The 22,062-nt window shown below is 42.7% G+C and overlaps 2 protein-coding genes across 2 annotated transcripts in view; both read left to right on the top strand.

The window, feature by feature from the left end:
• The window catches only part of LOC131193522 (zinc finger protein 850-like), a 71,482-nt gene extending 53,457 nt beyond the window's left edge, over nt 1-18,025 (top strand). Inside the window, exon 3 of the mRNA XM_058173780.1 lies at nt 12,514-18,025. Coding sequence (XP_058029763.1) covers nt 12,514-13,816 — 1,303 coding nt within the window. The 3' untranslated portion in view covers nt 13,817-18,025. The remainder of the gene's footprint in view (nt 1-12,513) is intronic.
• A 2,753-nt stretch (nt 18,026-20,778) lies between these two features.
• On the top strand, nt 20,779-21,716 carry LOC131193516 (gastrula zinc finger protein XlCGF9.1-like). Its single transcript, XM_058173774.1, has one exon. It carries the CDS (start codon nt 21,173-21,175, stop codon nt 21,629-21,631), a length of 459 nt encoding a protein of 152 aa, XP_058029757.1. The 5' UTR covers nt 20,779-21,172; the 3' UTR covers nt 21,632-21,716.
• The last annotated feature ends 346 nt before the right edge of the window (nt 21,717-22,062 follow it).

Here is a 22,062-nt window from a genome sequence, read left to right on the forward strand (position 1 = left end):
GGAACCTCTCCGGGTCCATCAGGCGCCTGGGACGGAACCATCGTATTGGTTCCGTCTCCCTGCAGTGTTGAGCAGCGGTCCGAAAGTCCAGACGAAGGAGAGAGTGATCTGACCATGACAAAGGTTCAGTGACTAAATCTCTCAAGTCCAGATCCTTCAACCACTGTCCAGAGATAAAAATTAGATCCAGCATGCCTCCCCCAATGTGAGTAGGACCATCAACTATTTGAGTCAGATCCAAGGCCGTCATGGAAGCCATGAACTCCTGAGCTACTGTCGATGACATGCTGGCCGATGGCAAGTTAAAGTCCCCCCTGACCATAAGTCTGGGGGTCTCAACTGCCACTCCAGCAAGCACCTCCAGGAGCTCGGGCAGGGCTGCTGTCCATGCAGCAAGGAGCCAGGTACGTGACCAGCAAGCCCATCTGACACCTATGACCCCACCTCACAAAGAGGGATTCACAGCCGGCAATCTGAGGCACAGTGGTCTCCCTCGGCTCTAGACTTTCTTTAATAACAACCGCCACCCTCCCACCCCTACCTTGGGCCCTCGGTCGATGAAATGCTCGGAAACCCGGTGGGCACATTTCAACAAGGGGCACGTCCCCTTCTGTGCCCAACCAGGTTTCCGTAACGCCCATAAGGTCTGCGGCACCCCCCTGAATAAGATCACAGATTAGGGGGGCCTTATTGACCACGGACCGTGCGTTGCACAACATCAACCAGAGGCCTAGGCTCTGAGGGTCTTGACCATCCGGGGAACGGGAAAAGTCTGAGGGATTGGGGCACGTGATCGCCTTCAAACATCGAGCACGCGCCCCCAGAAAACGATACGAGCCCTCACTTCCGCCATATCTGTCCCTCCCACTTACCGTACAAATAGGACCACCCTCACTAGAAGGAACGCAATCCTCCCCCATAACCTTCGAACCTATTAAATAACTGCCATGAGCATGCAGGAACTGCCCCCCCGACGGGTTCCCCCCAGCACCGCCCTAACCCTCCCTCCCCTTAAAAATTCCCTCTCTAAAAATCCCCAAAGGCTCTTTCTCGACGCATGCCACCTTTGTGGGTCCCAAGACCCGTCATTGAGGCCGGCCCTCGGTAATGAAGTGGGCCATTCCTGCGAGGCGGGGGCACCTCGCAGGCGCAAGAGTTCATGTGCAGAGTAATGCATAGAAAAAATGAGAATCGGTGAAAGATGATAAAATCCCAGGTTGGCAGAACATTAATAAAGTTTAAGTTAAGACATTAAGTTTAAATCTATTGTTTGCTCTTGTATTATTGCGATTGAAGCTGAAGTAGTCTTTAACAGGAAGGATATTGCTGTAGATGATTTTGTGTGTTAAACACAGGTCATGTCGAAGTCGGCGGAGCTCTAAGTTTTCGAGTCTTATGTTGCATGCTCCATTATTATAATTATAATTAATAATTATAATATAATAATTATAATATAATATATATATATATAATATATATAATATAATATACAATATAATATATATATATAATATAATAATTATAATATAATAATAATTATTATTATTATTATAATTATTATTGTAATAATGCTCCATTATTCTGTTAATGAAATCAAGCTAGCAATAATTTAGGGACTCTGCACACAAATAAGTGCTTGATGAGCTTTTAAGGCCCAGAACCTGGTTAATTTTGAAAGCTAAGTATGGTCAAGCTTCCATGTTCAAGTTTCTGTCTCTTGCAAAACTAAGTGTTCATGAGTTGTTCTGCGCGCACTCACCCCACAACAAATAAGTGGTAGGAACAGTCTTCGCCAGTCCTTAAAGGAGGTGCACTTTGACTGCTGTATGCATATAGTTCCCCCCTTTCTTTCCCTTGGTGTGGTCCTTGCTTCTTGCATGGGGAGCTACTTGCTCTTTTTCTGTGCTGATGAGTAAATCCTTGGGAGGCCCCAACAAACAAGTTAGGAACAATCATCATGGAAAAATTCTATTGAAGGGATCACTGGAGTGAAAAATGACTAGATGGTGCATAATCAATGAAAAAATCTTGCAGCTGCCTTAGTTAGAGTTGGAACTACATGGTTTTCATCTTTATGTCGCTAAATGGCACACTATAGATAAGCAACAGCCACAATAGACAACTGTAGAATAGAGTATAGGAAAGCATTGGTAATTGAGGCCAAAAGAGTTGGCCTCAAAAAGGAGTTGAAATATTTGAACAATAGATTCGTAGAGAGGATTTGGAGGAGAGGAGGAGAACAGCAGGACAGCTTCCTCTTCTGACTCTCCACTGAGAGGAGGGAGGGAGGGGGGAGGCCTCCTGGTCTTCCCAGGGTGGAAGCAGCAGCTGAAAGTGGAGGAGAGCCAGAAAGCAAGTTGAGCTGTTTGGGTTTCCCCAGGGTGTAAAAGCAGAGAAGCAAGGAGGCTGAAACAAGTCAGCTGCTACATATTCCTTCCCTCCCCAGATTGTATTCCACTGGTGGCGTATGCTTTCAAACTGGGGTCTGCATTTTTCTATGTGTTGGGAGATTTTTTTTTGTCTCCTGTGTTAGGGTTGAGTCCTTGTAATTTTATGGGCATGTTCTTTTCTTGGCAACCATTTGGAACTGATCTGCCAGTGCTGTCTTCAGGAACTTTGTTTTTACTTCCATATCTATGGTGATTCACTTAATGACCACATCCAGAACAGATGTTGTAAGTTGGCATAGTTAAGTGATGTCATAGTTAATGACCATGCTATTTAGGATTGGATTTGCTGGTCCCAATGGCTGTTGGTAAGTGAGGACTACCTGAATTGGATTGTCATCAGTGTGTTTGTGGACAGTATTTCTTGCCTATTTCTTATTTGGAGTGGTGGACTTCCATGGCCAATTACAGTCTTTTAAAGCTTACCAAGGCTCTTTGTGATTATTTCATCAGTTAATCCACCCACCCATCTACTCCCATCGTTCTATATTTAGATCTAAAAGTGTGAGTGTGCCCACATATAATGTGTATATGTATGATCTGTCCCCAGCACTTCTAGATATTGTACCCTATGACTATCATTAAGTGTTATAAGTGTTGTACCTTCATGAAGGTATCTTTTCTTTTATGTACACTGAGACGGGTACACCAAGACAAATTCCTTGTGTGTCCAATCACACTTGGCTGATAAAAAAATTCTATTCTATTCTATTCTATTCTATATATTTAACTCTCTGCAGTTCTATGAATTCATGATTCATCCAATTCAGTAAGTAAATTTCCCAATTGATTGGGTATTTGAATGTAAGAGGTTAAATTAGCGTTCTGGCATCTTTGACATGTTATATTGTAATATACATGCTTTTGGCTCTTATATTTTTTTAAGTGTTGCGCAGCCATTTTATAAACATAATTAAACTAACCCTTTCATGTGAATCTTACAGGCAAAAGAATGCCAAAGAGAGCACTGTGGAGAACTGAATCACAAGCAGCATTAAAATGCAAAGCAAACCAAGAGAGAAATCAAAATCTTATTAGTTCCTCTGGAAAACCCCAAAACTCTTCTTCCTCCACAGCAAGTGGAGAAAAAAAACCAAGAAAAGAGTTCTGAGCTGGACAAAATAGAATTTCTGAAGGAAACATATCAAAATATCAAGGGAGATCAATTCCTAGTTCAAAAAAAGGGAAATATTTGGAAGTCAGTGGGAAGGAAAAGATCACTTGGACAGCCAGATAAGGCAGATTGTAATGCAGGCCTTATAATATACAGACCCCTCGCATCCTGGACATAAACTGTTTCAACTCCTACCCTCAAAACGACGCTATAGAGCATTGCACAACAGAACAACTAGACACAAGAACAGTTTTTTCCTGAACACCATCACTCTGTTAAACAAATAATTCCCTCAAAACTGTCAAACTATTCACTAAGTCTGTATTAATATTAATTGTCTCATTGTTCCTATCACCCATCTCCTTCCACTTATGACTGTATGACTGTAACCTTGCTGCTGGTATCCTTAAAATGTATATTGACTGTTTCCCTATGACTATCACTAAGTGTTGTACCTTATGCTCCTTGATGAATGTATCTTTTATGTACTCCAAGAGCGTATGCACCAAGACAAATTCCTTATGTGGCCAATCACACTTTCTATTCTATTCTATCTATCTTCTATCTATTCTATTCTATCTATCTTCTATCTATCTTATTCTGCGAAGAAGGAAGCAGTAGCTTGATTCAAAGTCCATCCAAGAAGGGATTCAGAGTATTTTTGACGTCCTTGAGAATCCAAGAATATCAGTGAGGGAAAAGATCTACAGATCTGCATATTGTGGGAAAAGCACAGATATTGTAGATCACAGACGATTATGCCCGAGAGGATCCACACTGGAGGAAAGCCATATCAATGTTCCCAATGTAGCAAAAGCTTTGGTCAGAAGAGCTCCCTGGCTGTTCATGGAAGGACTCACGCCAGAGAGGAGCCCTACCAGCTCAATGAGTAGATTTTGTGGGGAAGAAGATCCAGGTTGGTGTAGTGGTGAAGGCACCAGGTTAGAGACTGAGAAATACTCAGTTCCAGTTCTGCCTTAAAGTGTGAAACCACCTGTGCAACTTTTGGACAATCCTATCAAACTAGGCCTAAAAGCAACAAAGCAAACAAATTGCCTAACTTAAAAGGCACCAAAACCAAACATCTAGTGTAAGGCTCAAGGATGCTGGATAGAAAGCCCCCATCCAGCAAAAAGAAAAATGAAAGAAAGAAAAGGGTTAGGGTTAGATCATAAATTAGTGTTATAATTTAGCATTAGGTCAGACATAAGGACACCTTCCATGAGCTATGACAGGGGTCAGCAACTCTGGAGTCGCATGTGGCTCTTTCATCCCTCTGTTGCAGCTTCCTGTTGCCCGTCAGCTCCACAATTGATAAGATTTCTGTTAGGATAAGTAGAGGAAAAAGGACGCCACGCTCGGAGGAGACTATATGGTGGGGGAACCGGACTTCCAGCCAATTCCAGAATTGAATGGGGGGCTTCTGGTTAGGACCTTAGTGGCTCTTTGAGTGTTTAAGGTTGCTGAGCCCTGGTCTAGAACACCTCCAAGATCCCTTCCAACTCGTTCTGTTCTGTTCTTTCTTCTACTTTGACAATTGTCTCCTCTTCCTTAGCCCCCATATTCTAGGCCCTGCTGCATATTTTCCTCTATCTGTAACCTAATGGAGACTTCCCTGCAAGTAAATTTACAGAAGTTACACGTGGGATTTAACATTTAGCAGATATAAAATTTCCTCCTTCAGGAATCAAGCTTCATGCTGGGTGCCCTTGGATGCAGCTCTGGCCAACAGGGGTGAAGCTGGCTCCCCTGGAGCAGGTCTTACCTGATGGTGCTGCCATGTCCTAAATCCTTGGGAGCCACATTAAATGTCATAAAGATTTGGGCTGCAGAGAGGCTTTGATCTCCGCTGAGAGACACCACCAAGAAAGCTGATTCCGTAATTCTGTAGAAAAAAAAAATAACGTCATGACATTTTAAGGCTCAGCATATAAGCTAGGTAGCTTCACATTTCACTATTTTACTTGGCTAAGTTGCAAAGGTCGGTTGCTAGAAGTCAAAACCAACCGGATAGCCTTTAAACAGTGAAAACATCTTGCAAACGCTTTAGGTCAGGGGTCTCCCACCTTGGTCCCTTTAAGACTTGTGGACTTCAACTCCCAGAGTCCCTCAGCCAGCTTTGCTGGCTGAGGAACTCTGGGAGTTGAAGTCCACAAGTCTTAAAGGGACCAAGGTGGGAGACTCCTGCTTTAGGTAGTAGGTAGTAGAGATGGGACAAGCATGTTTTTCTGCCTCCTATCTGCAGGTGGCGATCAGGTAGGCAACATCTGTACCTGAAAAGTGCATAATAAAGGAGTTAAAATCATCGAGTACCGTATTGCTAGAAAGGATGGGAGGCAAGCGTAGAAGAGCTTCCTCTGCTTGATCACTCATGTGAGGAAGATGGTGTGCAGAGCGGCTTTTGCGCTCTTCCCAGGGTCGAAGCAGCAGCTGGCGGGTGAGTTGAGGGCAGCAGGTGGGAGGAGAGTCCGGGAGCAAGTCGGGCTGTTTGGTTCCCTCCACGGCCTGGAAGCAGAGAAGCAACTGGGCTGAAGCAGGTCAGCTGCTGCTGCTGCTGCAGGTTCCTTCCCTCCCCAAATGGAAGCCCACTGGGGCTGCAGGCTATGAAACTGGTGGCTGCAATTTTCTGCTGGTGAAGAGATTTAAAATGCCCCTTATAAGTTAAGGTTGATTCTCCAGAGGTGGTGGGTGTTGCATCACTGGAGGTTTGTAACAGAGTTTATCCAGTTGTGCCAGTTTACCTATGCTAGTAAAAGAACTTTGAAGGATGTTTGCTTCGGGGTCTTTTCTGCAGGAGGGGGTTTTCTGGAACATTGAGAGGAACATAGTTTGAAGGAGGACTTCTATTCCAACCCCCTGATCAAGCAGGAGACCCAATATCATTTCAGACAAATGTCTGTCCAGTCTCTGTTTAAAAGCCTCCAGTGATGGAACACCCACAACTTCTGAAGTCTAAGCTGTTTCACTGGTTAATTGTTCTGGGTGTCAGGAAATTTCTCCTTAGTTCTAGGCTGCTTATCTCCTTGCTCCATCCAGTTTCTCCTCCTACCTTCAGGAAACTACCTTCAGGAAACTACAAAACTACAAACCAATCAGCCTAACATTGATACCTGGGAAGATACTGGAAAAATAATAAAAAAACAGATCTGCGAACATCTAGAAACAGTTTTAATTAAAAGCCAGCATGGATTTGTTAAAAATAGATCATTCCAAACTTCTTATTTCATTCTTTGACAAGGTGACTAAATTAGTAGAGCAGAGAAATGCTGTGGACATAGTATATTTAGACTTCAGCAAGGCATACAATAAAGTAGACTACAACCTACTTTTTGATAAGTTAGACAAATGTGGGAAAGACAGCATCACCAATAGATGATATTTGAAATTGGCTGACTCAACAGCCAGTTACAAATACCATCTAGGTAGGACAAGTAGTCCTTTATGGTACGACATCTACATGCAAAGAGGTAAGCAATGATATGCCATAGGGTTCTGTCTTAGGCCCTGTACTTTTCAGTATCTTCAAACATGACTTAGATGAGGGAATGGAAGGGAAACTCATCAAATTTACAGATGACACTAAGCTGGCAGGAATAGCCAACACTTTGGAAGACAAGCTCAGGATCCAAAAAGATCTTGACAGACTTGAACAATCGGCTCTATCCAAAAACTCCAGTTAGTCCAGAATGCGGCCGCGCGGGTGATAAAGGGAGCACCGCGTTGCTCCCATATAACACCCATCCTGCGCGGCCTACACTGGCTGCCGGTAGCCTTCCGGGTGCAATTCAAGGTTTTGGTCACTATCTTTAAAGCGCTCCATGGCTTAGAACCGGGATATCTACGAGACCGCCTTCTGCCGCCGATTGCCTCCCAACGACCAGTGCGTTCCGTCAGGGTGCCATCGACCAAGCAATGTAGGTTGGTGACCCCCAGGGGGAGGGCCTTCTCTGTGGCAGCACCGGCCCTGTGGAACGAGCTTCCTCCAGGGCTACGGCAACTCCCTGACCTCCGGACCTTCAGGCGTGAACTGAAGACTTTATTATTTCAGCTAGCTGGACTAGCCTAAGAATAAAATATTTTAGTTAAATTTTAATGGGTTTTTAATCGGTCTTTACCGTTTTAGTGATTTGGCTATTATAATATTTTGTTTTAATTGGGTTTTAAATTGGTTATTTATTATATTGTTGTATTTTAATATGCCTGTGAACCGCCCTGAGTCCTACGGGAGATGGTGCGGTATAAAAGTATGATTAATAAATAAATAATAAATAAATAAACATGAAATGTAATGTGGAGAAAAGCAAGATTTTATACTCTTCTTAAGGGACGCGGTGGCTTAGTGGGTAAGACGCTGAGCTTGTTGATCGAAAGGTCAGCAGTTCAGAGGTTTGAATCCCTAGTGCCGTGTAACAGGGTGAGCTCCCATTACTTGTCCCATCTTCTGCCAACCTAGCAGTTCGAAAGCACGTAAAAAATGCAAGTAGAAAAAATAGGGACCACCTTTGGTGGGAAGGTAACAGCGTTCCGTACGCCTTTGGCATCGAGTCATGCCGGCCACATGACCACGGAGATGTCTTCTGACAGCGCTGGCTCTTCGGCTTTGAAACAAAGATGAGCACCGCCCCCTAGAGTCAGGAACGACTAGCACGCATGTGCAAGGGGAACCTTTACCTTTATATTCTTCTTAAAAGCCTCCAATGATGAAGCATCCACAATGTCTAAAGGCAAGCAATCCCATTGGTTAATTATCTTCACTGTTAGGAAGCTTCTCCTCAATTCCAGGTTGCTTCTCTCCTTGATTAGTTTCCATCGTTGTCCTGCCCTCAGGTGCTTTGGAAAATAAATTGACCGCCTCTTCTTTGTGGCAGCCTCTCAAATACTGGAATACTGCTATCATGTCCCCCCTAGTCTTTCTTTTCTCTAGACTTGCCAAACTCAAATCCTCCAATCATTCTTCATATGTTTTAGTCTCCAGGCCTTTAATCATCTTAGTTGCTCTTTGCACTTTTTCCAAAGTCTCAACTTCTTTGTAATGTGACCAAAACTGGATTCAGTATTCCAGATGTGCTCTTATCAAGGCTTTATAAAGTGGTACTAATACTTCATGTGATTTTGATTCTATGCCTCTGTTTATACAACCAAGGATTGTATTATCTTTTTTTTTGGCTGCTGCTGCACACTGCTGATTCATGTTTAAGTGATCGTCCACTAAGACTCCAAGGGCCCTCTCACAATTACTGTTTTGGAGTCAGGTTTCACCTAATTGGTACTTGTTCCTTTAGTTTTTCCTGCCCAGGTGTAAAACTTTGTTTTCCTCCACATTAAATTTCATTTTGTTGGACAGGGCCCATTGTTCAAGTCTGTCAAGATCTTTTTGGATCCTGAGCTTGACTTCTGGGGTGCTGGCTATTCCTGCCAGTTTAGTGTCATCTGTAAATTTGATGAGTTCTCCTTCTATTCCCTCATCTAAGTCATTTATGAAGATATTGAAGAGTACTGGGCCTAAGACAGAACCTTGTGGATGTGGTATCATTAAGGACTATTCGTTGAGCATGGGAAACATGGTATGGTGCTGGAGAAGACTCCTGCAAGTCCCTTGGACTGCAAGGCGATCAAACGGGTCAGTCCTAGAGGAGATCAACCCTGACTGCTCTTTAGAAGGCCAGATCCTGAAGATAAAACTTAAAATACTTTGGCCACCTAATGAGAAGGAAGGACTCACTGGAGAAGAGCCTAATGCTGGGAAAGATTGAGGGCAAAAGAAGAAGGGGACGACAGAGAATGAGGTGGCTGGATGGAGTCACTGAAGTGTGAGCTTAAATGGACTCGGGGATGGTAAAGGACAGGAAGGCCTGGAGGAACATTGTCGATGGGGTCGCAATGGGTCGGACACGACTTCGCAACTAATAACAACAGTGGAGTCATTTTTTTAAAGATGCTGTCTGCTCCCTATTGTGTTTTACTTTGGTGTAGTCATCTTGTTTAGGTTGGAATTTCTCATTTTGCTCATTGACTTTCAGTGTCAATGAGCAAAGTGTTTAGAGTTGCCTAGAGTTGTTTAGAGTTTACTTTTTCTTTTAGTAATTCAAGTAGTTTATATTTAATACATACATAGTTTGGATCTTCTGTGGGCATAAGCTGAAACACATGGCAGACTTCGCAAGAATTATATTGTCAGTCTCTATCTCCATGACTTTTTTTGTTGTTTGCTTAAAAATTAAATTAAAAATTTCTAAAAATTTAAATATTTTCCGTTGCGAAGTGTCAGTTTACAAAAGTTTACAAGAGTAATTCTGTCTTGAAAAATTCTTCAATATCTTCCCTGTTTTAAGTATCTGTCTCTTTTTCTGTGGTTTTATTTTTTTCCTCTTAGATCATAAAGAATTTAAACATTTCTAAAGAATTAAAATAAGTAAACTGTTTTTAAACGTTTAGTTGAAAAAAGAAAGCTGAGCTGCACTCATGATCCTAATTTGTGACCTTCCCAGCTAGCTTCTGACATGCAAAATCAGTGGATATACGGGCAGGAAATTGCAAGTCACGGTCATATGAAATTGTCTTTAACAACCCACAGTAATTTGTTTAACAACTACAGAGGAACAGATGTAAATTGGCACTGTCATGTGACATCATGTTTAATGATTGAGCTGCTTAGTGACGCAGATATCCGTTCCAATTGCGGTAGGTTAAGTGAGGACTACTTGAACAAGGATGTTATCAGAGGGGTTGTGGATAGTATTTTCTGCTCTTCTTTGCAGCTGGGGACTTCCATGAACAAAAGTGGTGCTTCAAATCTTGCAGAGGCTTTGGCATCATTTCATCAGTTAAAGCCCCCACATCTCTAAATTTAGCTCAGAAGGTTTGACTGTAACTATTTTGGGACATTTTGTCAGGCTTGAAAGACATAGATTTTCTCCATGTATACATGTGTAGGTGGCTGTATCTGTATTTCTCTCTGTAGGGGATATATCTGCAATTATATAATCTATCCCCAGCACTTCAAGATATAATTGATATTAACACTTTGCATTTCTAAGAATTTATTATTGACCCAACTAAACAAGTGAATTTGATTGAATGTTGAACATGGATCTTACTGGTCTTCCATGTTTCAAATGAATCATAAATAACCATTTTGGGACATTTTGTCAGGTTTGAAAGACGTAGATTTTCTCCATGTATACATGTGTAGGTGGATATATATGTATTTCTCTCTGTACGGATATGTCTGCAATTATATAATGATTATATAATGATTTAAGACTCCTGCTAAGTGACTTAAAACCAGACATTGGGAAACTGGTATCACTTCATCAAGCCCATCCATCACATTCAGAATTTACTGAACAGTAAAGTAGCTATTAAAATTTTACTGAGTTTACTAAATTAGTAGTTACTAAGGTTCTTGATAAATGACTATCAGACTTTGAAAACCTGGTATCACTGGATCATGTTCAACAATTTTGTTGAATTAACAAAAGATTTTTGAATAAATGTGCAATTAATTGTTACAGTTTTGAATCTTACTGTTACTATCTTCCTTAGTGGGTCGTGGAAACCGCTATTCCGAACAATGCTATTTATAGGGGGTGGGGGTGGGGGGCACTGAGTATGAGTTTGGAGCACCAAGGGGGCAGTGGACTGAAAAAGTTTGGGAACCACTGACATAATCTAGCCCCAGCACTTCAAGATATAATTGATGATAGTCCTTTGTGTAGGGTTTGTACTTTGTACATATTGTACCTGTAGTACGGAAAGGAATGCGGGCGGTATTCTTACCTTGGATGGCAAACCTCAGATAAGTAATATTCCCAGCAGAGTACAAAGGTACAAGCAAAGTACAAGGGAATAAGTTTACAAATACAAGCTCCTAAATCTATAGATAACCAAAGTATGTACACAATAGAATGGAAGATCTTTCTTGCACGTATGCATATCCGCCTGGAAGCAGAAGTTGATAACTAACCACTTGTTGTGTCTTGGAGATAATATTAGCCAACGATGAAGTGACACATTATGTTAGCTGAACTATGAAACTCTATATATACTCTGTGTAATGGTCAAAAAAGGATCGTCTTGATTTTTAACTGGAAACGCTCTCCAGGGTCATTTCTATACCTTTGCATTGCTAAGAACTTGTGATTGATCCCAATCAACAACTGAATTTGAATGGATATTTGAACATGGATCTCGGTAGTCTTCCATGTATCAAATGAATCATAAATAATGTAAGTGATCATAAATAAGATGAGAGAGTGTTCTAGCACTGGGGTATGTTTGCTTTTTCATTGTAATATATACTTTTTTTCTTTTTTCACACCATTTCTAACCATTTCATAAATAATTACAGTTACACTTTTCTTTGAATCTTACAGACAAAGAGGATGGCAATAAGCACTCGGAACAACTGTAAATAACAAGCAACGTTGAAAAGAGAAGAAAATCAAGCCAGAAATCAAAGTATTTTCCGTTGTCTTCAGACAAACACACAATTCTCCTCCTCCTCCTCTTCCAGCAGCTGTTAGATAAAAGACAGAAAATCAAGAAAGATTTCAAGCCAGAATAACCAGATTATGCAGAAGGATACATTACATGAAAGGTCAAAGGAGATTATTTTTCAATCAGCAAAAAGGGAAATATCTGGAAGTCAGTGGGGAGGAAAAGGTCAATAGTAAAGCCATGTAGAGCAGACATTAATGCAGGCCTCTCCCTGTGAGGAAGAAAACTGCTTCAATAAAAGCATCACTAACAAGGCATTGTTAAAATTCCAGCCAGGTGATTCATCAGTGGATTGACTCCAGGGAGAAACTGTATGAGTGTCTAGACTGAGAAAATCTTCATTAGAAATTTCCATCTCACACACCAGAGAACTCACACAGAAGGAAAACCCTTTGAATGTCCTGATTGTTGGAAAACCTTTGGTTGAAATTCCAGCTTGGTAATATATCAGAGGATTCATTCCACAGAGAAACCCTGTGAGTGTCGAGATTGCAGGAAAAGTTTCATTAGAGATTCCCAAATCATGAGACACAAGAGGACTCATACAGGAGAGAAACCCTTTGAATGTGCTATCTGTGGGAAAACTTTCAGACAGAATGGCCACCTGGTGATACACCAGAGGACCCACACGGGAGAGAAACCCTTTGAATGTCCTGACTGTGGGAAACGTTACAGTCAGAATTCTTACCTGGTGATACACCAGAGGACCCACACGGGAGAGAAACCCTTTGAATGTGCTATCTGTGGGAAAACTTTCAGACAGAATGCCCACCTGGTGAAACACCAGAGGACCCACACGGGAGAGAAACCCTTTGAATGTCCTGACTGTGGGAAACGTTACAGTGAGAATTCTTACCTGGTGAAACACCAGAGGACCCACACGGGAGAGAAACCCTTTGAATGTGCAATCTGTGGGAAAAGTTTCAGTCAGAATTCCTACCTGGTAATGCACCAAAGGACTCACACCGGAGAGAAACCCTTTGAATGTTCTGACTGTGGGAAACGTTTCAATCAGAATTCCTGCCTGATAATGCACCAGAGGACTCACACAGGAGAGAAACCCTTTGAATGTTCTGTCTGTGGGAAAAGTTTCATTAAGAATTCCCACATGGTGATTCACCACAGGACTCACACAGGAGAGAAACCCTTTGAATGTCCTATCTGTGGGAAAAGTTTTAGTGATCTTTCCAGCCTCATGAAACACCAGAGGACTCACACAGGAGAGAAACCCTTTGAATGTCCTATCTGTGGGAAAACATATCGTTATAATTCCAGCCTGGTGAAACACCAAAGGACTCACACAGGAGAGAAACCCTTTGAATGTCCTATCTGTGGGAAAAGTTTTAATGATAATTCCCGCCTTATGAGACACCAGAGTATTCACACAGGAGAGAAACCCTTTGAATGTCCTATTTGTGGGAAAGGTTTTCGTGATAATTCCAGCCTGGTGACACACCAGAGGATTCATAGTGGAGAGAAACCCTTTGAATGTCTTATCTGTGGGAAAACTTATAGTTATAATTCCAGCCTGTTGACACACCAGAGGACTCACACAGGAGAGAAACCCTTTGAATGTCCTGACTGTGGGAAAAGTTTCAGTCAAAATTCCCACCTTATGAGACACCAAACTATTCACACAATGGAGAAATCTTTGAAATGTCCAGTCTGTGGACGTTACTTCAAGCATAAATCATCCCTTATTGCACACAAGGAAATCCACATGAGGCAAAAGTTGAAGAGTTTAGAGAACTCTTGAATTTCATTTGTGATCTCCCATGGAAAGTCTAGGTGAGAAATTGATTGTTTGAATTTTTGCCTGATTCATTTTACTCAAAACATTTCTCAGGATTAAACTTATAGGTGGAGAGAAAAGGGAAGTGGAAAATGGCCTGACTCCCATCCCACCAGACTTCACACCCTCCTCCTCCTTACCTTTTGAAGATCGCTAATCCAGTTGCTCTAACATCTGTAGTCATGAAAACCTTTGAAAGGCTAGTGCTGTCCCACTTGAAAACCATCATGGATCTGCTGTTAGACCCCTTGCAATTTGCATACTGAGCAAATAGATCAACAGATGATGCTGTTAATATGGCTCTGCACTACATCCTACAACATCTTAACATAACATAACATAATAACAGAGTTGGAAGGGACTTGGAGGTCTTCTAGTCCCACCCCCTGCCCAGGCAGGAAACCCTACACCATTTCAGACAAATGGCTATCCAACATTTTCCTAAAAATTTCAAGTGTTGGAGCATTCACAACTTCTGCAGGCAAGTTGTTCTACTTATTGATTGTTCTAACTGTCAGGAAATTTCTCCTTAGTTCTAAGTTGCTTCTCTCCTTGATTTGTTTCCACCCATTGCTTCTTGTCCTGCCTTCAGGTGCTTTGGAGAATAGCGTGACTCTCTCTTCTTTGTGGCAGTCACTGAGATATTGGAACACTGCTATCATGTCTCCCCTAGTCCTTCTTTTCATTAAACTAGACATCCCCAGTTCCTGCAATCGTTCTTCATATGTTTTAGTCTCCAGTCCCCTAATTATCTTTGTTGCTCTTCTCTGCACTCTTTCTAGAGTCTCAACATCTTTTTTACATCGTGGCGACCAAAACTGGATGCAATATTCCAAGTGTGGCCTTGGAATACCAAGGCATTATAAAGTGGCACTAACACTTCACGTGATCTTGATTCTATCCCTCTGTTTATGCAGCCCAGAACTGTGTTGGCTTTTTTAGCAGCTGCTACACACTGCTGGCTCATATCTAAATGGTTATCCACTAGGACTCCAAGATCCCTCTCACAGGTACTACTATTGAGGAAGGTACCACATATACGATACCTGTGCATTTTGGTTTTTTTTGCCTAAATGTAGAACCTTACTTTTTTCACTGTTGAATTTCATTTTGTTGGATAGTGCCCAATGTTCAAGTCTGTCAAGATCTTTCTGTATCTTGAGCCTATCTTCTGGAGTGTTGGCTATTCCTGCCAGCTTGGTGTCATTTGCAAATTTGATGAGTTCCCCATCTATCCCCTCGTCCAAGTCATTGATGAAGATGTTGAAGAGTACTGGGCCTAAAACAGAGCCTTGGGGTCCTCCACTGCATACTTCCCTCCATGTGGATGTAGTTCCGTTGAGGACTACACGTTGAGTGCGGTTGGTCAGCCAGTTACGAATCCATCTGGTGGTGGTGCTGTCTAACCCACATTTTTCTACTTTATCTAATAGTAGGTTATGGTCTGCTTTATCAAATGCTTTACTGAAGTCCAAGTAAATTATATCGACAGCATTCCTCTGGTCTACTAATTTTGTCATTTTGTCAAAGAATGCAATGAGATTAGTCTGGCATGATCTGTTTTTGACAAACCCATGTTGGCTTTTGGTTATTACTTTGTTTGCTTCTAGGTGTTCAATGATTCGTTGCTTGATTATCTTTTCCAGAATCTTCCCTGGTATTGAGGTCAGGCTGATAGGTCTGTAGTTTCCTGGATCTGTTTTTTTCCCTTTTTTGAAGATGGGAACTACATCAGCTCTTTTCCAGTCCTCTGGCAGTTCCCCTGTGCTCCAGGATCTTTGAAAGATATAGTTCAGTGGTTCTGAGATCTCATCTGCCAGTTCCTTCAGAACCTTGGGGTGTAATCCATCCGGTCCTGGTGATTTGAACTCATCTAGGGTAGACAGGTGTTCACTTACCATTTTCTTCCCTATTTTAACTTGTGTTCCTAATCTGTTTTTTGTGGTGCTGTTTTTGATAGGTTGGATTGTTTTTTCCTTTTGTGTAAAGACAGATGCAAAAAATGAGTTAAGTAGATCTGCTTTCTCCCTGTTGCTTGTCACCTTCTTGCCACTTTCTCCCAGCAATGGGCCAATTGTTTCCTTGACTTTTTTCTTGTTTTTAACATGTTGGAAGAAGCTTTTTTTGTTATTTTTTACTTTTGTCACTAGCCTTTGTTCATTGTGAGCCTTAGCTTTCCTCACTTCATCTTTACAGGCTCGGGCTATTTGCTGATATTCTGCCTTACTTATTTACGCCTCTTTCCACTTTTTATACTTGTCCTTTTTGTCTTTCAATTTGTCAGATAGTTCTTTATGCATCCATGCTGGTTTCTTTTGAGATCTATTATTTTTCTTCTTCAATGGTATTGTGCTAGACTGCGCTTTTATAATCTCACTTTTCAAAATTTCCCAAGCTTCTTAAGTTGTTTTCCACTTGAAGATTCTCATCCATGGAATCTTTCTCAAGCTGTCTCTAAATTTATTGAAATTAGCTCTCTTAAAGTCCAAGACTCTAGTTTGACTTGGTTCTACTACTTGTGTTTGCATAATGTTGAATTCCAGTATGGCGTGATCACTTGCCCCCAAGATTCCTGTAGCTTGAACACCTTCTATCATTTCATCTCTGTTAGTGAGAATTAAGTCCAATATGGCTGATCCCCTTGTTCCCTTCTCTGCTTTTTGGGAAACGAAGTTGTCTGCTAGGTTTGTTAGAAACCTGTTGGATCTTCCACTTGGTGCAGAGTTTGTCTCCCAGTTGATGTCAGGGTAGTTAAAATCCCCCATTACTACTGTGATGTGCTTCCTACATACCTTAGTTAGCTGACTAGCAAAAAGTTCATCTACTTCCTCTGTTTTGTTGGGTGGCCTATAGTCTATGCCTATGGCAATATCATTTCCCACCCCCCCACCTTTAATATTGACCCAAATGCATGCAAGATAATTTTCATCATTGTTGAATCTCCAAAGACCTATTCTTGAATCTCCAAAGACCTATGCAAGGGTCCTCTTTATAGACTTTAGTTCAGCATTTAATATCATCATTCCAGACATTCTTCTAACTAAGCTAAACCAGCTACAGGTACCGGAACAGACTTGTAAGTGGATCACAAGCTTCCTAACAAACAGGAAGCAGCAGGTGAAGCTAAGCAGAATCATATCAGATACCTGTACAATTAGCCCAGGGGCCCCCCAAGGCTGTGTGCTCTCCCCACTTCTCTTCTCTCTTTATACAAATGACTGCATCTCTAATGATCCATCTTTTAAACTACTGAAGTTCACAGATGACACAACAGTGATTGGCCTCATTCGAGACAATGATGAATCCACATACAGACGGGAGGTTGAACGACTAGTCAATCTCAAACAATCTGGAACTGAACACACACAAAACCGTAGAAATGGTGGTAGACTTTAGGATAAACTCTTCCATACTTCCACCTCTCACAATACTTGACAACACAGTATCAACAGTAAAAAGCTTCAAATTTCTAGATTCTACCATATCGCAAGATCGAAAATGGACAGCTAACATCAAAAACATCATCAAAAAAGCACAACAAAGAATTTCCTTTCTGCGCCAACTAAGAAAGCTCAAACTGCCCAAGGAGCTGCTGATCCAGTTCTACAGAGGAATTGTTAAGTCTGTCATCTGCATCTCTATAACTGTCTGGTCTGGTTCTGCAACCCAACAAGACAGACACAGATTTCAGAGGATAATTAGAACTGCAGAAAAAAACAATTGCTACCAACCTGCCTTCCATATACTGCATATCCTGTATACCAACCTGCCTTCCATATACTGCCTTCCTGTATACTGCATGAATCAAAAAGAGGGCTGTGAAAATATTTACAGACCACTCACATTCTGGACATAAACGGTTTCAACTCCTACCCTCAAAACGATGCTATAGAGCACTGCACACCAGAACAACTAGACACAAGAACAGTTTTTTCCCGAATACCATCACACTGCTAAACAAATAATTCCCTCAACACTGTCAAAGTATTTACTAAATCTGTACTACTATTAATCTTCTCATTGTTCCCATCACCCATCTCCTTCCACTTAATGATTGTAATTTTGTTGCTTGTATCCTTACGATTTATACTGATATTGTTTCCTGATTGCTTATTTGTAGCCTATGACTACCATTAAATGTTGTATCTTTAAGTATTAAATTTGTTCCCTATGACTATCATTAAGTGTTGTAAGTGTTGTACCTTGATGAAGGTATCTTTTCTTTTATGTACACTGAGAGCATATGCACCAAGACAAATTCCTTATGTGTCCAATCACACTTGGCCAATAAAAATTCTATTCTATTCTATTCTATTCTAAATTGCAGTCAGTAAGTGAGGACTGCTTGAATTGGGATGTCACCAGAGTGGTTGTGGATAGTATTTTCTGCCCATATGAGGATTTCCATGAGCAAAATGAGATCATTCTAGCATTGTGGCATGTTTGCTTTTTGATTGTTTTCTTTTTTTCATATCTATAACAATTTTATAAACAATTAACATTACACTTTTTTTTAATCTTATAGGCAGAAAAGATGGCAATAAAAGCACACTGGACAACTGATAATAATGTCAGGGTTCTCACCAATTCCCTCCTAATTAAATCATGAGCCTCGAGCCAAGCTTCAAAAGAATTCCAGTTATTTATTAGGAGATGAAGCCCCGTGGGCCCGGTGCCACCTGCTCCAGGGACAGCGTAAGGTGGGGAGTTTGACTGGGGTGGTACACCTGTCATACTGTAATGCAGGTGTCCTAAGGCGAGCTCAGGGAGGACAGCAACCTCCCATGGAGATTCAAGCCAGAAATCAAAATATTTTCCATTTCCTTCAGAAAACCACATAATTCTTCTTCCCGATCAGGTGAGAGATAAAGGAGAGGAAAATTAAGAAGAGATTTCGAGCTGGAAAAAGTAGAGTATGCAAAACTCAAGGCTACATTACATGAAAAGTCGCCCTGTTCCGGGTGACTCGCTCCCTCTTACATCAGGGGGAGCGGGATGACCCGTTGCAGGGACGTGCTGAGGAGTTTAACGGTTATCTATACGATAAAATTGTTCAGCTTCGGGAGGGCCTAGACCAAGATTGCAGTGACGTGGGTGAGACGGCTGAGGGTGGTCTTGGGGACATTTTATGGGATGAGTTTGACCCTGTCGCTCCCGAGGACATGGACAGGTTGCTGGGGAGGTTGAATGCCACCACATGTTTACTGGACCCGTGCCCCTCCTGGCTGGTACTGGCCACTCAGGAGGTGACACGAGGCCGGCTCCAGGCTATTACGATCGCTTCCTTGGTGGAGGGAGTCTTTCCGACCGCCTTGAAAGAGGCGGTGGTGAGACCCCTCCTCAAGAAGCCTTCCTGACCCGCTGTTTTAGGTAATTATCGTCCGGTCTCCAACCTTCCCTTCGTGGCGAAGGTTGTAGAGAGTATGGTGGCATATCAGTTTCCTTGCACCTGGATGAAACTGTCTATCTAGACCTGCTCCAGTCTGGCTTCCGGCCGGTTACAGCACTGAGACGGCTTTGGTCGCGTTGGTGGATGATCTCTGGAGGGCCAGGGATAGGGGATGCTCCTCTGCCCTGGTCCTATTAGACCTCTCAGCGGCTTTTGATACCATCGACCATGGTATCCTGCTGCGCCGGTTGGGGGGATTGGGAGTGGGAGGCACCGTTTATCGGTGGTTCTCCTCCTATCTCTCCGATCGGTCGCAGACGGTGTTGACAGGGGCAGAGGTCGGCCCCGAGACACCTCACTTGTGGGGTGCCGCAGGGGCCGATCCTCTCGCCCCTTCTGTTCAACATCTATATGAAGCCGCTGGGTGAGATCATCAGTGGCTTCGGTGTGAGGTACCAGCTGTACGCTGATGACACCCAGCTGTACTTTTCCACACCGGGCCACCCCAACGGTTATCAAGTGTTGTCCCGGTGCTTGGAAGCCGTGGGTCTGGATGGGAGAAACAGGCTCAGGCTCAATCCCTCCAAGACAGAGTGGCTGTGGATGCGGCATCTCGGTACAGTCAGCTGAGTCCTCGGCTGACTGTCGGGGCGAGTCATTGGCCCCGGCGGAACGGGTGCGCACCTGGGCGCCCTCCGGAATGACCGGCTGTCTTTTGAAGATCACTTGACGGCCGTCTCCAGGAGAGCTTTTTACCAGGTTCGCCTGGTGCGCCAGTTGCGCCCCTTTCTAGACCGGGATGCCCTGTGCACGGTCACTCACGCCCTCGTGACGTCTCGCCTGGATTACTGCAATGCTCTCTACATGGGGCTCCCCTTGAAGGGCATCCGGAGGCTTCAGTTAGTCCAGAATGCAGCTGCGTGGGTGATAGAGGGAGCCCCTCGTGGCTCCCGTGTGACACCTATCCTGCGCAGACTGCACTGGCTGCCTGTGGCCTTCCGGGTGCGCTTCAAGGTTTTGGTGAACATCTTCAAAGTGCTCCATGGCATAGGGCCGGGTTACTTACGGGACCGCCTACTGCTACCGGATACCTCTCACCGACCCGTGCGCTCTCACAGAGGGACTCCTCAGGGTGCCGTCAGCGAGACAGTGTCGTCTGGCGACACCCAGGAAGGGCCTTCTCTGTGGGGCTCCCACCTCTGGAACGAACTCCCCCAGGACTTCGTCAACTTCCGGACCTCAACCTTCCGCGAGCTTAAAACACATTTATTCATCTGCGCAGGACTGGATTAGTTTTAAATTGTGGGTTTTAAGGGTTTTAATGGGTTTTAATGGGTTTTAATGGGTTTTATTATTTGCTAAATTTTAATTGCGGCCAATTTGAATAAGTTTTTTAGTAGTATTTTAATAGTATTTATTTGGTAATAGTACTGTTTATTTTATCTGCCTGTAAACCGCCCTGAGTCCTTCGGGAGAAGGGCGGTATAAAAATTTAAAAAAAAAAAAAAAAAAAAGAAGTCAAGGGAGATTAATTTTTTATTCAGAAAAAAGAGGGAAATATCTGAAAGTCAGTGGGGAGGAAAAAGTCACTTGGAGAGCCACGTAAGGAAGACAGAGATGCAGGCCTCGCTCTGGCAGAAAACCCGCTTTAATCAAAATACTACTAAACAAAGGATCACACATATTTTTGACCTCAAGAATATAAATGTTGGAAAAGCTCCATAGATGCACCTATTGTGGGGAAAGGACAGATTGCAAATCACAGCTGATTATGTACAAGGTCCACACAGGAGAAAAGTCTTAAAAGTGCTCCCAATGTGGTCAATACTATACGGAGCATAAGGACTCACAACAGGAAAAAAAAATTTGGAGGAGAAAAATCCTTTGAATGCCCTATATGTGAGAAAAGTTTCAGTCACAATTACAGCCTAATGAACCACCAGAGGACACACACAATAAAGAAATCTTTTGAATGTCTTTACTGTGGAAAAGGTTTTATTACAAATTCCCACCTCATTAGGCACCAAAGGAATCACACAGGAGAGAAACCCTTTGAATGTCCTGATTGTGGAAAATGTTTCAGTCAAAATTCCAACCTAATGATACACCAGAGGACTCACACAGGAGAGAAACTTTTTGAATGTCCTGATTGTGGGAAAAGTTTCAGTGAGAATTCCAGCCTGGTGATACACCAGAGGACTCACACAGGAGAAAAACCCTTCGAATGTCCTGAGTGTGGGAAATGTTTCAGTCACAATTCCTTCCTGTTGATACACCAGAATATTCACACAGGAGAGAAACTATATGAGTGTCCAGACTGTGGGAAAGATTTCAATACTAGGGCTAGCCTTTTAAATCATGTGCTTATACACACGGGAGAAACCATTTAAGTGTCCTAAGTGTGGACAGTGCTTCAGGAACCCTTCCACCAGGGGTGAAATGCTCCCGGATCAGACGGGATCGTGCGATCCGGTAGCGATGGCGGCTGCTGGTTCGGAGGAAAAGGTAGCAAAAATCCCTGGCCCCTCCCCCCTGCCTTTGCTGAGCCGCATCATCTGCAGAGGTTGTTTTTTTTTTACTTTTAAAAGCCGGTTTTGCTTCAGCCGAAACAGGCCTTTAAAAGTAAAAAACCTTACTTGTACTCTTACTTGTAGAAAACATGTTTTCTACAAGTAAGAGTAGAGATTCTAAGGCACTTACCTGATTACTGATGAACACATGGCTCTTTTTCCAGCCCGAAAGCAGTTTCAGTTTCAGCCAGACAGAATCAATCGCTTAGCTAATCTATTTCCTCGGTGATCAACTGGCTGGCTTTGCTGGC

Source organism: Ahaetulla prasina, chromosome 2, assembly GCF_028640845.1.
Source record: "Ahaetulla prasina isolate Xishuangbanna chromosome 2, ASM2864084v1, whole genome shotgun sequence".
Taxonomy (NCBI): Eukaryota; Metazoa; Chordata; class Lepidosauria; order Squamata; family Colubridae; genus Ahaetulla; species Ahaetulla prasina.

Excerpts from the sequence above, each read along its gene's own strand:
- LOC131193516 (XM_058173774.1), top strand. The coding sequence starts at position 21,173 with ATGAACCACCAGAGGACACACACAATAAAGAAATCTTTTGAATGTCTT.